Source organism: Eleutherodactylus coqui, chromosome 7 (genome assembly GCF_035609145.1).
Source record: "Eleutherodactylus coqui strain aEleCoq1 chromosome 7, aEleCoq1.hap1, whole genome shotgun sequence".
In the NCBI taxonomy this organism is placed as follows: Eukaryota; Metazoa; Chordata; class Amphibia; order Anura; family Eleutherodactylidae; genus Eleutherodactylus; species Eleutherodactylus coqui.
This window is the reverse complement of record NC_089843.1, coordinates 196,428,002-196,446,222: the sequence shown is the minus strand read 5'-3', so window position 1 is coordinate 196,446,222 and position 18,221 is coordinate 196,428,002. Positions and strand designations below refer to the sequence as shown.

At 45.8% G+C, this 18,221-nt stretch overlaps 1 protein-coding gene across 1 annotated transcript in view; it reads left to right on the top strand.

Annotated features, from left to right (window-relative positions):
- Positions 1-16,463, top strand: part of B4GALT1 (beta-1,4-galactosyltransferase 1) — a 71,431-nt gene extending 54,968 nt beyond the window's left edge. Inside the window, exons 5-6 of the mRNA XM_066574225.1 lie at positions 11,258-11,362; positions 11,880-16,463. Coding sequence (XP_066430322.1) covers positions 11,258-11,362; positions 11,880-12,018 — 244 coding nt within the window. The 3' untranslated portion in view covers positions 12,019-16,463. The remainder of the gene's footprint in view (positions 1-11,257; positions 11,363-11,879) is intronic.
- Positions 16,464-18,221: the final 1,758 nt, after the last annotated feature.

Below are 18,221 nucleotides of genomic sequence, written 5' to 3'. Positions count from 1 at the left end.
CATGATACTCACATTTATTGTACCTGTGCAGATATGTGCTGTGGTGGACTTCCTGGCTGTCTTTGTGTTTCGGACCATTCTATCTTAGCCCACTGCTTCTTTAAGGATTTTAAAAAATCATGTCCTATGAGGAACGGCTAAAGGATGTGGGAATGTTTAGCTTGTAAAAAGAAGGCTGAGAGGAGACTTAATAGCTGTCTACAAATATCTGAAGGGCTGTCACAGTGCAGAGGGAACAGCCCTATTCTCATTTGCACAAGGAAAGACCAGAAGCAATGGGATGAAAGGGAGGAGACAAAGATTAGATATTAGATAGTGAGGGTGATCAATGAGTGGAACAGGTTACCACGGGAAGTGGTGAGTTCTCCTTCAATGGAAGTGTTCAAACAAAGACTGGACAAACATCTGTCTGGGATGATTTAGTGAATCCTGCACTGAGCAGGGGGTTGGACCCGATGACCCTGGAGGTCCCTTCCAACTCTACCATTCTATGATTCTACCCCCTTAGTACAACGTATTTATTTCTAGGAAGAAAAGAAACAATATATCTACAATGTATAAGATTACTATGACTTAATATAAAACACAAAATTGGAAAAGATGCACTCAGCAATTCCACTAACCTGAAGTTACATCCTTAAGAGTAAGCACACCTCAGAATACAGCGCACACACTAATGGGCCATTAACGGGGACGATTATTGCTCAAAATCCATTCAGACTAACGAACTTGAGCGATAATCGTGCAGTGTAAATGCACAAAAATCATTCACTTTTCGTTGACAGGTTTTTAAGCTGAGTTTTTAATCAGCTTAACCCCTTCCCACTCCAGGACGTACAGTGTCGGGGTTTGTATGAAGAGAGGTTGCGGGGCAACCTCTCTTCATACAGTGCGGGCGTCAGTTGTTTTTTTACAGCTGACACCCACGGGCAATAGCTGCAATAGGCCGTACGGCCAATTGCGGCTATTAACCCTTTTAAATGCCGCTGTCAATCATTTAAATCCCCTGAACGATGTTCGGGAGTCCCGTACGGCCCCCCCACGGTGAGATCGGAGGAGCCCCAGGGCTGCTTTGAGAGACTGCCTATCAAGCCATCCCCGTGGGGTGGCTTGATAGGCTGCCTGTCAGAATGTAGTATGACGTAATACTATAGCATTACGTCATGCTGCCGGAGCGATCAAAGCATCACATGTTGTAGTCCCCCAGGGGGATTTTCAAGAAAAGTAATAAGTTAAAATCACCCTCCTTTTGCCATATCTATAATAAAAAAATCAAAATCACAAAAGAAAAATGCATATTTGGTATCACTGCATCCGTAAAAGTCCTATCTATCAAAGTAGCACATTATTTAGCCCGCACGGTGAATGTAGTCCGGAAAAAAAAAAATAACACCACAAATGCACTTTTTCAGTCACCCTGTCTCCCAGAAAAAAACGCAATAAAAAGCCATCAAAAAGTCGTATGTATTCTGAATTGGTACTAATGGAAACTACAGGACATTCCGCAAAACATGAGCCCTCGCTCAACTAGGTCAACATAAAAATGAAAGTTATTGCGCTCAAAAGATGGCGGCAGAAAATAATTTAAAAAATTAAATGTCTTTGAAAAAAAAAAAAATAGTATAGTAATATACCAAGTTTGGTATCGTGCTGACCCATAGAACAAAGAAATCATGTCGTCTTTGTTGCCGTTTTGTGCGCTGTATAAACAAGACGCACTGAAAGATGGCAGAATGTCGTTTTTTGTTTTTTTTTTTATTATTTTACTCCACTTAGAATTTTGTAAACGTTTTTCAGTACATTATATGGTACTTTAAATAGCACCAATGAAAAATACAATTCGTCCCACAAAAAACAAGCCCTCATGCAGTGATGTCGATAGATAAATAAAGGAGGTACAATTTTGTTTTAAAGGGGGGGGGGGGGGGGGACGAACACTGGGGAAAAAAGGGGGCCGCGTCATTAACGGGTTAAAATCTGTTGCGGGTTTGTCGTTTCTTTATAAACGCTCTCTGCTTCACATAGAAGGTGCAGAGCGAGAATCCTGCAATCCAGCTGTAAAGTCTAACAGTCTAATTGCTCTGCGTGAGCGCTGACGACCTTAGCGGTGATGGCAGAAGTCGTTTCGCACTCCTGTTTGCTTTATGTAGCGCTTATGTGTGAGGGCTTATGTCCACGGGCAAAAGATTATTTAAAATCCGCAGCGGATCCCCCGCATGCGGATCCGCCCCCCCCATAGGGATGCATTGACCACCCGCGGGTAGATAAATACCCGCAGATGGTCAATAAAAGTGATTTTAAAAAAATGAAGCATGAAAAAATCCAAACCATACTCCATTTTCGTGCGGGTCTCCCGCGGGAAGGCTCCCGCAGGCTTCTATTGAAGCCTATGGAAGCCGTCCGGAGACCAAAATCAGAATATACTCACCTGCTCCGGATCTTTCCTTCTTCGCGGCTTCATCTTCTCTCTGTCGCGGCCGGATCTTTTTTTCTTCAGGCTGGCGCATGCGCGCGGCATGCAACCAATGTGCTGTGCACATCCGCCGGGCCAAAGAAAGAAGATCCGGCCGCAACGGAGAGAAGATAAAGCCGCGAAGAAGGGAAGATTCGGAGCGTGCGAAGAGGGGAGTAATTGCTATTTTCATCCCTCATGTCCGCGGGGCAGGAGGGACCCGCTACGGATTCTCCATGGAGAATTCGTAGCAGGCCTCATTTTCCCCGTGGACATGAGGCCTGATACTTCTGCTCCCCCACTATTTGGAAAATATCATTTGTTATGTTTTCTGTCCTTAAAGCAAAATGTAATTTTTATTTGCTTTTTTGCCCCATGGCTCCTCAGGCTAAAAATGTTGGCACCAGCTCAGCTTTAGTTTTTTTTTTTTAGTCCCCATCTGGCTGCTCCTCTAATGACAGGTGATAAGAACATAATGTCAAATAAAGCAGAAATCGTCTTCCTGCAGGGTGGATGCAATGGTCACTTCTATTGAAGTGTGTTTGCTACAGGCCGCTCCTCCTGTTTGCTCCGGTGACTTCAGCTGTTACTTGTCCTCTGTTCCTCTGTTTTAGCCATGTTCACTGGGGTGTAGGCAATCACACAGGGACTCCCATCGATGTAAATGTATGACAGTAGGACGACACGGAATAGAAGCCCACTTGGACCATTTTGTTTTCTGGGTTTTGTTTTTACGGCATTCGTGGCGCAGCAAAAATAATAATTTTATTCTGAAAGTCAAACCATATGTGGCGATAATAAACCTTTTGCCTTTTGTCACCATCTTCTGAAACCATAACTTTGTTTATCTGTTGACGGACCTGGGGGAGGGCTCGTTTCTGTGCAGGGTGACCTGTAGTCTTTATTGCTATTATCTTTGGATATGTCCAACTTTATGATTATGTATCTTTTTAATGATCCTCACACCCACAAAAAAAACTGAAACAAAAACCACAATTTTGACACTGCAGTTTTTTCTCCTGCGACATTCACTATGCTGGATGAATAAGGCAATATTTTATTAGCTCGGCTTTTACAGACATGCTGATAACAATTACACTCCCCAACATTGAAATGGCAGCACCAAGAATTAGTCGCTAAGAGAGGCAAATGATCAAAGTTTCAAACACCCAACTGCAGTTTCGACATGTGGGAGGGGCTTCAGTGGTATGAAAGCCAAATCGAAAGCAAGTTTTCTTAGCCACATGAAACCTCAAAAATTGGATAAAGGCTTGTGGTGTGATTGCACAATGCCACAAGTTTGATGTGCCACTTGTTGCCACTTGTTGCAAACTTAAAGGGACCAAATCCTTGAACTGAGAGAAGTGGTTTTATAACTCCGGCAGGTCACTGCGCATGTGGGCACAGATGTTGGCACTCTTCAACGTCACGTTTTCCAGTTATTGAGAGAACAATGATGAACTCAAATGACAGCAAGAGGTGCACAGAGCGAATCTATGCCCAGACCAATTGTCAGATTTAGAAAAATAGTGCGTAGTGATCCATTCGGCATCGGGAGGGAAACTGGACGCCATATCCCAAGGCTGGGGCATCGAACAGTGTCTGCACAACTTTGGGCTATGAGCCAGAAGTCCGGTGACAGGTGTCGCACTGTCCTCATGCCACCGAACTTAAAGGCCAGCATGGTGCAGAGCAAGACTATAACGGAGGTTCAAATGGAGGCCTATCTTCTTCAGCGATGAGTCCCACTTTTGTCTTGGACACAATGATAGCCAGTGATCGGTCTGGAGACCACATAGGCAATGCCATGAAGGTGATCCTATTTCTGGGATTTTGGTGTGTGGGTGGCATAATGTACAACAGACGGACCCTTCTAGTCTTCATTATAGGTACACAGCTCAGCATTAGGTTGATTTGGTCGGGGAAGCGGTGGTACGGCCATTTTTCTGTAACAGGAGCTGTTTTTCAACAGGACAACGCTAAGCTGCATGTTGTGCAACTGTGAGCAGCCTGCGTGGCCTAAAAGTTCTCCCGTGGCCTGCAGCGTCTCCAGACTTATCTCCCTTGGTCAGTAATTGCAAAGGAAGCTGCTAGAAGCAGATCTTGATTTGCGTACTCAAGGGCATTCAGCTTGCCAGAATATTCCTTAGGCAACCATTGATAACCTTATTAGTAGCATGCCAAGCCGTATCAGTGTGTATACTTCTGTGCGTGATCCTCATGCTTGATACTGAATAAATTGAGATCTTTTGAATATGTTTTCCTTTTTTTCATTATTTGCATATCATTAACCCTTCTGTCAATCCTGCGATTTCCATAACTTCACCATTTCATTGTGTTGCGGTTTCAATATTGTGGAGTGAATGGTTTTTTTTTTCTTACTATTTATGTGTGTGTGTGTGTGTGTGTGTGTGTGTGTGTGTGTGTGTGTGTGTGTGTGTGTGTGTGTGTGTGTGTGTACATACCCTAATAGACTACAATACATGGCAGCCCTGAGAGTCTTCACTAGGCTTTGGGCTGCCATGCGAATCTATTAAACCTGTGACATTATCATGACTCAAAGAAGACACTGCAGTACTTTTGTTGTGAGTGCTTGTGCAACTAATTTGACACCAGGGTCTGGACTCTGGGTCATGAAATCAACGCCGTAGATTGCCCAGTGGCCTCGGTTTGTACTGCAAGCTGATTGCTATTGATGTGATTGGATCTTGACCTGCAATACCACCCTGGCCCACCGTTCAATGTACAGCGCAGTCTGCTCCCTGGGATCACCCATACTTGTAGAGGAGGATCAGATTTTTATCCCTTTTTGCTGCAGCCTGTTGGCTCCCCTTTAGTCCCTTCCTTCGCACTGTGAAAGTTGGCTGAAGGGGTATGCGCTTCAGCTTGCTGTATCTCAGGGTATGGTGGATATAAAACGTCTAAACACCCCTCTTAAAATGCCACGTTTCTATAATGTTAAAAAACAATCTGACAGATGAATCATTTCAGATGTATTTCCACCTTCAATGTGACCCAATTGTGTACAATTCCATTGCAAGACAAGCTGAAGCCTTTTAGGGTAGAAAATAAAATGTATATATAATATAAAATAAATATACACCCTAAAACTAATACTCCTTGGATGCATCCTTTGACTTAAAGGGGTGGTCTCGCGAAAGCAAGTGGGGGTATACACTTCTGTATGGCCATATTAATGCACTTTGTAATATACATCGTGCATTAAATATGAGCCATACAGAAGTTATTCACTTACCTGCTCCGTTGCTAGCGTCCCCGTCGCCATGGTTCCGTCTAATTTCGGTGTCTTCTTGCCTTTTTAGACGCGCTTGCGCAGATCCGTCTTCTCCCTTCTTCTCCCTTCGGCTCCGCTCGGCAGCATCGGCATTTTGGCTCCGCCCCCTTGTACGCATCATCGCGTAGCTCCGCCCCATGACGTGTGCCGGTTCCAGCCTCCTGATTGGCTGGAATCGGCACATGACGGGGGCGGAGCTACGCGATGACGCGAAAAGGGGGCGGAGCCAAAACTCCGATGCTTCCAAGACCAGCCGAAGGGAGAAGATGCATCTGCGCAAGCGCGTCTAAAAAAGCAAGAAGACACCGAAGTTAGACGGAACCATGGCAACGGGGACGCTAGCAACGGAGCAGGTAAGTGAATAACTTCTGTATGGCTCATATTTAATGCACGATGTATATTACAAAGTGCATTAATATGGCCATACAGAAGTGTATAGACCCACTTGCTTTCGCGAGACCACCCCTTTAATGACAGCATCCAGTCTTTTTAGGTTGGTGTCTATCAGTATGGTTCATCTTGACTTGGCAATCTTTGCCGACTCTTCCTTGCAAAAGTGCTCCAAATCTGTCAGATTGTGAGGGCATCTCATGTGTAGCGCCCTCTTCAGGTCAACCCACAGATCCTCAATGGGCTTCAGCTCTGTACTCTGGCTGGGGCATTCCAAAACGGTGATCATCTTCTGGACAAGCCATTCTTTTGCTGGTTTGGAGGTCTGCTTTGGGTCGTTGTCGTGCTGAAAGGTGAAATTCTTCTTCATCTTCATCTTTTTAGCCGAAGCCTGAAGGTTTGTGCCAAATTAGACCGACATTTGGAAGTGTTCATATTTCCCTCCACCTTGACTTAAGCCCCAGCTCCAGCGGCAGAACAGCCCCCCTTGTAATGCTGCCCCCACCATCTTCACTGCCGGTATGATGTTCTCTTGGTGATGCACAGTGTTGGCTTTGCACCAAGCATACCTTTTTGAGTTATGGCCAAAAATGTGGATATTTTTCCTTGATGCCTTCCAGCAATCTAATCCCTTTGATATGTTGTAAGCTCTTTACAGACCAACTAAGAAAATGTCAGGAAAATCCTCCTAGAAGAGACGGACTTAATATGGGGGACCCAGAATCCCTGTAAATAATGGCAGCGGAGTGCTTACTACTATTTATCAGGAGGTTACATGTGATTGGCTGATTCTGACCACATCCCCGTATATAAGAGGGCGTGAACACTTATGCAACCCCATTACTATAGTGGTGTTATTCTTCCGGTGGTGTTGTGCTGATCTCTGGTCACACGGAAGGTGGAAATACATCTGACATGATTCATCTGTGTCAGAATTTTTTAACATGACAAAAACCTGTCATTTTAACCCTTTCCGATCCAATTTCCCCGCCACCAGCACTCTCTAGCTCCTATTTATTTTGGGTGGGAAAGTGCATTCCTTGGAATTACTCAACAGAAACCCATAAAAATGACCCGTCATGATGATTTTATTAGCATTTTTTTGGAAAATTAAACGTGAGTCAGAAGTCCTTCAAAACAGGAGAGCATTTGTAATAATGTCGGGGCCTCTTCTGCGTAGTGTTAGAAACTTGTCGGAGCTCGAAGGACATGGAGCTTTGCATGTCGAACCAGTTCCCACACTGGATTGGAAAGGATTACCAGGAGTGTTTTTATACGCAATGTAGATCTTATTTTAAAGAGATCCTTGACAGGGAAATTATTGAATGCACACCATATGTTTACGATGGCATGGGTTTATTAAGGCGGGATTCACACAAGCATATCTGCGCACTGTTAAGGCCCATTTAGACACGACGATTACCACTCATAAGATGTCTTTTGAGCAATAATCGTTGTGTGCCTTTGAGCACAAGGTGATTGCTCAAACGTTGAGCGATCACTTTGCGCTCCGAGCGGTGGATGGAGAAGACAAGTGGGGCCGCTTGTCTTCTACATCCAGCTGTTCCCTTCTTAGAGCGCCCAGCTGTTATACAGCCGGGGCGCTCCGAGCGGGGTATGCAGAACACAGCGGTACCCCGGCTGTTCACGGAGCACTGAGCTGGTATACAGCTGTGCGCTCCGTGCGGAGTATGAAGGATACAGCTGAAACAATAGTATCAGCTGTATCCCGCTGTGAATCCCTGATAAGGCTCATCATTTTCTGTCAGCACACTGAAAGATGACAATGACCGATTGGATAATGAAAACTGCGAGATGTCAGTGCAATTAGACACAACGATTATCTCTCTAAAGACGGCTTTTGAGCAAATTTTGAGCGATAATCGTTGTGTCTAAATGGGCCTTTAATTTGTGTGTGCAATACGCAGAAGATACAACCTATTGATTTCAGTGGGTGCAGGCGCATATTTGGGGTTTGAAATTCGAACACACAAAAATATGCCGCAAGCACTATTTTCCTGCGCGTTTGCAGAGGGAAAGAACACTTGGAGCTCATGAAACTAATGGCAAATTCAATAGCTGAGAGAATCGGTGAGTATTTTTTTGCATGCAGGACTTGGGCGCACAAAAAGTACAGTCAAATATGGGGAGGCATTTATGCTTACAGCCGTGTGAATCTAAGGGCCAGTAATTTCTCAGTTTTCTGTTCTTGTTTTTCACACTCAGACTAAACACCCCTCTAATACGAACCTCACATGCTCGCCGACAGGACTTCACCAGAGCAGCACCCATCCTCTGGAACGCTCTACCACAAGGCATTTGGACAATTTCTGATGCATGAAATTTCAGATGTGCTTTAAAATCGCTCCTCTTCAGGGAGGGATATCAAATCCCCTGACGAAGTCCCCCGCCCTTCCCTATGGCTCCCCACACCTTCCACCCTGCCTATCACAAAGGACCTCTACCCCTGCACCTCCTTACCGCCCCACCCTGTTTACTTCCTAATAACTGGTTTCCACATGAAATCCCCTACTGCCTGTGTTCCCCCATGCCTCATGCCCTTCCCCCCCTTGTACCTCCTGTACCACCCCCACCCAGTTTGTTTCAAACTTAGGCCGGCTGCACACGAGCGTGACGGGCTCCGCCGCGGAATATTCTGCGGCGAAGCCCGTCACGGCGCCCCCTAGAGACTCCATACTTACCAGCGTATCCGGCGTCTTCGCTCCCGCATGACGCTTCCCCGCCCACTGCTGCCGCGTCACATGACGCGGCCGGCCCTGTCATGTGACGCGCCGGCCGCGTCATAAGATGCGGCGGCGGTAGGCGGAAAAGCGTTTTCACGCTATCTTCCGCTGTGTTACAGCGGGAGATAGCGTGAACGGACGGCTTCCATTGACTGCAATGGAAGCCGTCAGCGCGTACACCCGCGGCAAATAGAGCATGCCGCGGGTGAGGACTGGGGATTTCACGGTGCGGAATTCCGCACCGTGTGCCCTGAGCTATTAGGTTCAATAGAACCTAATAGCTGCGGGCAACGCAGCGGATTTTCGCTGCGAAATAAATCCGTTCGTGGGAAGGAGGCCTTACTGTATATCACATGTAATTGTTGCATTGTCTGTGTTTCTCCCTTGCTTGAAAGCGCCTTGGAATACGTTGGCGCTATACAAATAAAGATTATTCTATTTCTGTTGATACATTTTTGGGGTACATACAGCTGTTTGATCATTCCTTTGTTCAATGGGTAACAGAGCACCACAATTCTGGCAATTTATGTTTACAGCGTTCGCCTTTCAGAATATATGATATTTTAACTGTTCTCTTATGGATATTGCAGTATAAAATGTCTTTTTAGTTGGATTGTTTGAGATAAATGTAGTAATTGTCTTACTTTTTTTCTTTTTTTTGTCTTCATAAGTCAACTTTGGTCAGTTGTATATTATACTGCAATCCTTCCATATTGCAGTATATAGTACTTTTAACGTTGGGGTATTAAGCCCACAGGCAGGTCTTAATAGGCTGGAATCCATGGCAGGTCCAGGATCTTCACCAGGCTTTGCCACAACACTCGGGTTCATACCCCTTGAAGTGACCAATGACTGATCTATTTGTTGTTTGCCGTTAAGAGGTTAAAGAAAAGCACGAATATCTTAAAAACCTTTGATTGTATTGATCCACTGACTGATTTAACATGTGCTTATAGCTTACCCATATTTTCAGGTGACCTTTCAGAAAAAGCTGTCATGTGTGCTGAGCAGTAACTAGTTCTGACGTTATAGGACTTGTAACTTGCGCTTTCACCAGGTTTCCCTTCTGAAGGCTGTAGCTTTAATTTTTCAGTGTTCTCTGAGCTGCTGGGTGGAGACTGCTGCTGATGTCTCCTTATACTGGGGAAATGGGAGATGCTGCTCACTAAGGCTACCTGCACATGGCTGATAATGTTTACATGCCAATGCCAAGCTTTTTTTTATTTAAAAGCTTCTCCCATCATTTGTGTAATTACAATCCTTAGGCGCTTATTTCACCCGCGTCCGAGGATCCCAAGTGTTTCCCATTGTTTTTAATGAGAAACATGACATTGTACTTGTATGTACAGCGTACAGAATGCAAGTGCCATGCAAGGCTTTCAAAGGTCTTATTGAAAACCTATGGGTGGGCGATGGGCAACGGCAAAAGATAGAACATACTGCGATTATTGTAATTTTTTCTTTGCAGCATCACTGTGAGGGGGAAAAAAGCTCATGTAAATAGCTCCATTCAAAAGAATGGAGTTCATATTCATGTGAGTAGCCTAACTCTGTAGCACATACAGTATAATGGAGGACATCATACAGTGGTACTGACCAGTGTAGATGTGACTCCAGTAGCTGTAGGACAGTAAATCACTTACTATTAGCTGCAGCAGCATGTCTCAGAGTCTCTAATTTGATCTCCCTCCAGCTGCGTCTTCGCTCTCCTCTTCATAGACTTTCCTGTAATTTATCACGGTCTGTTTTATGGCCCTTTTACACGGGCCGATAGTCATCTAAACGACGTCGGCGCCCATGCAAAGTGTTAAGACTGAAAGGCTTCTTGCTCAGTGCTTGACTTCCCATGTGAAGTGCTGAGCGGAGAGTGTTTACACGGAATGAGAAGTCAGCAATCCAGTGATCGTTTTTATGTTGGCTGAAAGTCACCGCTAGCGACAAGTAAACAAATGGTGAGCGATTTTAATTTTTTTTTTTCCCCGCGTTTACACTTAACTATTATTGCTCAAATTAGTTTGTTTGAACAAATTTTGAGCTATGATCGTTACGTGTAAATGGGCCATGACTAGACACGCTTCACTTGGCATTAGATTAGAAGGAGAGGAGCCCCCTGGTGGCCAGCACTTCTTAGAGGGATTTTTTCCATCACAAAAACATCATTTTAGCTAAAGTGATTTCCATGTTGTGAAATGAACATAAGTTGTCTCAAAGTGCAGCGACGATTTAAGGAAAAAAGGTTTCTGTTGCCAAGATGACGGCGGTTCGTGTTTTCTGATGTAATATGCTAATTGTCATCCCCTCCAATGTATATAGTGTTAGCTGGGTGAACAATATATGGTTTATGTCCCAATGAATTGTTGTGCTTGTTCCCTACAGGATTGTCTCCAGGGGGATGTCCATATCCCGACCGGATGGCATTACTGGCAAGTGCAGAATGATCCGCCATGACAGAGATGCGAAAAATGATCCAAATCCTAAAAGGTGGGACAATTTCATGTAACTGTGTGTGCTGATCGCACATAACTTTAGGGCCGCTCTCACATGAGCGTTTTTTGCTGCTTTTTACGTGCGTGAAAAGCGCCGCACTAATGTATTTTGATGGGGCCTCTCACACTAGCATTTTTGCACACACAAAATCACACGGCGTTGTCCTATTTTCAGCATTTTACGTACGTTTTAGTACGTATTTCACGCATATATCGCCCATTGAAATGAATGGGGTGCATAAAAAATGCAATAAATACGCAATTGCCTGCCTAATACTGCGTTTCCTACGCAGGTTGCTACGCCACCGGAAAGCGACCTTAGGGTAATGGCGGATGGCGCTGCAGAAGACCGCGCCAATGTGCTGCTCAGCATGGTTTGCTAATTGATGCGCGGTTTTGTGCGTAAAACTGTTCGCCTGCGATCTTTCAGTCGCTCCAAACGGCACGCCGCCCCCTCGGGGACACAGAGGAATGTGTTCTCATCCCTTAACATCAACTTGTTTCCTTGGCAGGTTTGACCTGATCGCCCATACGAGACAAACCATGAATTCCGACGGCATAAACTCCCTGACGTACAGCGTCCGCAGCGTGGAGAAGTTCCCGTTGTACACCAGAGTAAATGTGGATGTTTGCCAAGATAAACCGTGTTGAACCGGTTGGACTCGCTGACCGTTGACTGGTCTCACCATGCTGGTGTGGTGGCGGCTCTGCTTGACGTTCAGGTGGATGTAAATATATATATATATGAGATTTTACAGATATTCAAAATATTTGGCACATGCGGATTATTGTGAGTTTCCGTGCGCAGGAAAAACCAAATCGGGCTAAATGCTATACCTTGCTGAAGTGGAACTTGAATGTATTGCTGTATACCGCTGCTATGTCATTTCTATGTTTACAAGCCTAGATGCCTTATCTTACCGACAGGACCAACCCTGTGAGCCAAAGTATCTGCAAGCACCTTGAAGGAAGCATCATGTTTATAGGCCGGACATCACTTGCTACAACTTGACTCTTCTTGTTACAGCTGTAGAGAACCATTTGACGACGGGTTTTTAAGGCGGTCTATAAGAGTTCTTGAACCAGGCAGTCATAAAAATGTGCCAGGAAGAGCTGTGGCTCGTCTGCCTACCACTAGACATCAAGAAACCTCCGATCGCTGCTGTTTGACCCATTTACTGGTCTGGGGCAACCAGGGGAGTAGGAATGGGACGGAGGTGGCGCACCACTTTATGCTGATGGCCTCCAGGTCTGCCATGTAAGCCCGCCTACAACCCTGTCCGCAGTAGGGTTTAATACAAAAGCTGGCAATGGGCAATATGTAGCGCAGCGTAGTATACCAGCGATGGCACTATCGCATCTTCAAACCCCCCTGAGGGACCAAAAATGCATAAAAATATTAGTTTTAAAAAAGAAACCCAGAGTGAAAACAGAACACTTTCTTTTCCCCCACTGTAGGGATCGCCGCATACTTGATCACCCAAACTGTCAAAATATTATGTCATTTTTGCCACACAGTCAATGCTATTAAAAAAAACAAATTTATTTAAAAAAAGGTACACAACTGCTGATTTGCAGCAGGAAGCAGACAGCTCCGTCCAGTGGCCCAGGTCGGTACTGTAGGGTGAATTGAATGCATTTTAATAGGACTTCAGTGCCAACCTAGGCCACTGTGCAATCTATGGAGCTGTCTGCTTCCTGCTCCAAAACCGCTAGAAGTGGGGCAAACCCCTTAACACCACATGGCATATGTCAACATCATGGGGGTTTGGGGATAAACCCTGCTCCGTAGAAGGCGGCTGCCGACTGTCTGTGAGAACTAACTCGCCCACAACAACCAAGATCGACGCTAACGCTGATCACGGCTGTTAACGCTCTAGATGGATCTGTCAATTCTGACAGCAGCATTTCAACGCCTGAATGTTTGTTCGGGAGTCCCAAACTATCCTCCCATTCGGTTACCATGGCAGCCGGGGGCCTTCTGAAGGCAATCAGAACTGCCATGAATAAATGCCTGTTAAAATGTGGTAAAATGTAATACAGTACTGTGGTATTACACTTTACGGTATGAGTAATCAAATGATTGCAAGTTCAAGCCCCCTGTGGGGACTGTAAAAATAAGTTGAAAAAGAAAAACAAATATTTTTGTTAAAAATAAAAGCATATTTGGTATCGCCACATCTGTAAACGTCCGATCTATCAAAGTAACACTTTATCTATCCCACACAGTGAACGTCGTCAGGGTAAAAAAAAAGTGCAATACCTACATTGCGCATTTTTGGTCACCCCATCTCCAAGTAAAAATTTTTGTATGAGCTGGACAACCATTCATCTACATGGCTGTGATGTAGTACTACACTTACCCTGCAGGGGGAATGCCTGGTTGACTTGGCTTTTCCCTGCAAAACTAGCACTTTGCCAAGGGTACTGGGAGTCGCTGACTGTCCTGCAGGCGGTCCATTCTGTGACTGGGAGCAAAGATGTTGAAATGGTTTAGTTAAAGAGTGAATAAGCTTTACTTAACGGGGTTCTGTCAGGAAAATAAAAAAAATTATACTCATTTGTGCCTTACCGGGCCATTCACCACGAAGCTGACGCTCTTCTTCTGTCCCTCCTGCAGCCGTTCTATCGCAGGGCAGAAGCTGGCAAAGTGCCAGCTTCTGCCACTGCCAGACGGCAAGCACTGCCGCCTGGGTCAGTGGTTGCCACATCAAAAGTGGTGGATCTCCTTTGGGTGCACCAGTCTGTGGCAGATCTCCTTTAGGTGCACCAGTCTGTGGCGGATCTCCTTTAGGTGCACCAGTCTGTGGCGGATGTCCCTTGGGTGCACCAGTCTGTGGCGGATCTCCCTTGGGTGCACCAGTCTGTGGCGGATCTCCCTTGGGTGCACCAGTCTGTGGCGGATCTCCCTTGGGTGCACCAGTCTGTGGCGGATCTCCCTTGGGTGCACCAGTCTGTGGCGGATCTCCCTTGGGTGCACCAGTCTGTGGCGGATCTCCCTTGGGTGCACCAGTCTGTGGCGGATCTCCCTTGGGTGCACAAGTCTGTGGCGGATCTCCCTTGGGTGCACCAGTCTGTGGCGGATCCCCTTTGGGTGCACCAGTCTGTGGCGGATCTCCCTTGGGTGCACAAGTCTGTGGCGGATCTCCTTTAGGTGCACCAGTCTGTGGCGGATGTCCCTTGGGTGCACCAGTCTGTGGCGGATCTCCCTTGGGTGCACCAGTCTGTGGCGGATCTCCCTTGGGTGCACCAGTCTGTGGCGGATCTCCCTTGGGTGCACCAGTCTGTGGCGGATCTCCCTTGGGTGCACCAGTCTGTGGCGGATCTCCCTTGGGTGCACCAGTCTGTGGCGGATCTCCTTTGGGCCCTCTACACCCTTATATTGATGTGCTGTATGGTGAACGACTTTACACATCATGCAGCCTGTTAGTTATGGCGGCCATACAGATTAGTTAGAAGTATGTTGATGGATGAACGATCCTCTGGTGAACACAAGCTGCCATACATGCTTTAGCCATAAATAATGGCCGTTAGTCACTCCAGCTGGCCATACGTGTTCGGTGATTATCAGGAGGGGGACGGCGATCCTTCTGGAAATATTCTTTCATGGTAAGTTTGTTCACGGACTATTGGATGAAGACTTTAAACACGGCCAACTTCTGCTATTGGTCAGATAAGGGGATGATCGCGATCCTCTGCTTTTGATAAACATTACCTTAATATGTATGGACACCTTATAGAGGGTTTTTCAGGTAAAGGTAACCTCTTGATGACAGTGCAGCCTACACTGTTCCGCTTTCCAAAGATTTACATCCCTATCATGTGCATTTGTGGGTTTTTGTTTTTCTTTTTGGTCGGTTTTTGTGATGCGACCGACCGGCTTTAAAGCAATAATGTCTCTTTTAATGCATTCTCAAGCTTGAACTATTTTGTAAAGTGATTTGTATATTGACCTGATGGGTGTGGGGGCTGGATCTATGTGTAGACCTAAATTGTATGTAATGAGGTCAACAACACACCCGTGGACGTTTGTGTCATGGTTGTTCTTTGTAGCATTCCCTGCTCCTACTTGTGTCTGGTTACCCGGCCCTCGTCCCCTTCTCTTCGGCAGACTAGATCACCAACCAGATTCACCTTCGTTACTATAGTTCATGTTCCATGTGTGGCTTCATTATCATAATTAATGATGCACTACATACAAACTCTCTGGGATTTTATCACTTTTCGATTGTACAAACCATTCCATGTTGGTAGACACGACCCACTGACTGCTAGCAAGTGTTCAGCTTCGGAAGGAAGCGATGAGAAGATTAAAGGGGTTTTCTGTGTTTATTTTTTATCATTCCTTTCAATTTAATAGAGTAATTTCCCAATGTGGATTGTTTGACTTTTCTTTTTTACCTGCCGGTTCCACTGATATGGATGACGATCATGTAACGTCTTTTCCTGGATCCACAGTCCTCGTGTTTTCCACCCCGTTCTTCTGTGATGGGGCTTGGTAAATGTTGGCACTGAGGAAGGGTTGGGGTCGGCAGTCTGGATTGGCTACGATGCCAGCGCTGAGGAGAATCAGGGCAGATGTGCTGATACAAAGTAACAGATGTAAACGACAACGTGCTGCAGGAGCCCCCGGGCACTGAAGACCTCCTAGAAGGTAACAGACTCGTGAACCCAGGACTGCAGCTCCGAAATGGCCTTTATTTTATTTAGTGTGTGTTGGAAAACCCCTTTTAACATTGTTTTCTCATGGCTACAGATCTGTACAGAAGTCATAGCAATCTATCATTATCCTCAATTGTTCACCTTGCACTAAAGAATAATGTATTGGTCGGTTGAATGCTATGGATTTACGCCGTTAAGTAATGTCGCTGGTCCGCATTGTTTTACATGATCTAGGACAGTGGAGACAACTAGAAGCCTCGCCGCTGTAAGGATGTCGGCATATTCCTGTAGGGACTACACAATCAGGTTGTGCAAAACAAACCAAGGTTATTGTATCTGCACACAAATGTTTACTATCAATGATGTATTTGTAAACTGTATATTGAGAAGCATATTTTTATATTAAGTTGTATAATAAACGTGAACGCACTCGATGTGGATCTGCGCCCTTTCCTTTATCTGCAGGCTGAGAAGTCATAAGAGCTGCCTATTGTGGGAACTTGAGGGAAGATAAATGTTGCTATTGAAGCTATGACTACAGATGAGCGAACGTGCTCGTTTAGAGCAATTACTCGATCGAGCATCGCTTTTTTTGAGTAACTGCCTAATCGGGTGAAAAGGTTTGGGGGGGGCGCCGGGGGTGAGCCGGGGGGTTGCAGTGGGGAAAGAGAGAGCTCCCCCCTGCTACCACCCGCTCCACCCCGCCGCCCAGCGCCCCCGAATCTCTTTGCCCGAGTGCGCAGTTACTCGAAAAAAGCGATGCTCGATCGAGTAATTGTCCTAAACGAGCACGTTCACTCATCTCTAGCTATGACACATAAAGGCCCATTTACACAGACAAGTATCGGGCAAACGATGCCCAATACCCGTACCCACACATACTTTCTCTTGTGCTGCTGCTTGGGAGCTAGTATCATTGGCTCACAGCGGGGTAGCTGCAGGCAATTTCTCTCCTCACTCTCCCCCGCCCCTCTCCATTGCGTTAACATAGCGGCCGTTCAGTACTGAACAGCTGCTATTTACACTGAGCGATCAACTCAACGTCCAGGATGTTATAAACAATGGACAATGAGCTGATGTTCAGTGTTAATAGCAGCCGTTCAGTACTGAACGGACGCTGTGTTACGTCAATAGAAAGGGGTGGGGGAGAGCGAGGAGAGCAAGCGATACTAGTTTCCGTGCAACAGCACCGAAGCGAGAATGCGCGGGGATGAGTGCCAGGCATCGTTTGCCTGGCACTTGTCCTGTGTAAATGGGCCTTTAGTCGGCACATATCCGTTGATTGAGCATTACATATAGTCTGCTTGTATTTTCAGCCTTATCTGAATTTCAGTTTCACATAACTTAAGGGTTCCGACTCCTGTGCCTCCTGCTAGTTAGTGGCACCAAATGGTAGTGGCACTATGAAAGTGTTAAAGGGGTTTTCCAGTTAGAATACGACTGTTGATTATCCTCAGGATAGGTCATCAATAGTTAACCGGCTCGGGTCCATCACTTGGGATCCAGACTGATCAGCTGAGCGGGTGCATGATGTCAGTGCCACAATAACGCAGAGGTCGGAGCGAAAGCCTCGGCGCAAACCTCTATGTAGTGGGCAACACTTGTAACTGCAGACACGGCTGTCATGGAATTCAATGAAAGCCGTGCCTGCCCTTACCAGCGCCGGCCACTATACATAGATTGGCACAGAGACTTCCACTCCGACCTCTGTGTTATTGCGGCACTGACAGCATGCGCCCGCTCAGCTGATCGAGCAATGGACCCCGGCCAATCAACTATTGATTACCTATCCTGAGGATAATCAAAAGTAGTATTCTCACTGGAAAACCCCTTTAATGTATTCTGACTTTGCTTTTTATTTTTCTTGACCGTGTAACCATGAAATATCCAAGCAGAGTCACCTAGATACAAAGTAGCCATGATTTTCCTAGCGCACTGCCAGCCTTCAGGCTACCATCAGTCGGACGTTGTCTATCTCTGAGGTCCGTTAGGTAGGTGGGTAAATGTAATTGTCGATATAAGTAAGTGTTTTAACAGTCCCAAGACTACATCTATATGGTATGATAATCGGATGCTTTTTCATAATTGCAGTAGTTTGGATAATCTCCTCTTCCCATTATAAACTACAAGCATCATCAGCCCGTGTTACATGTTCGGATTTACTGCCAACAAACGGTAATTTAGATCAGTAT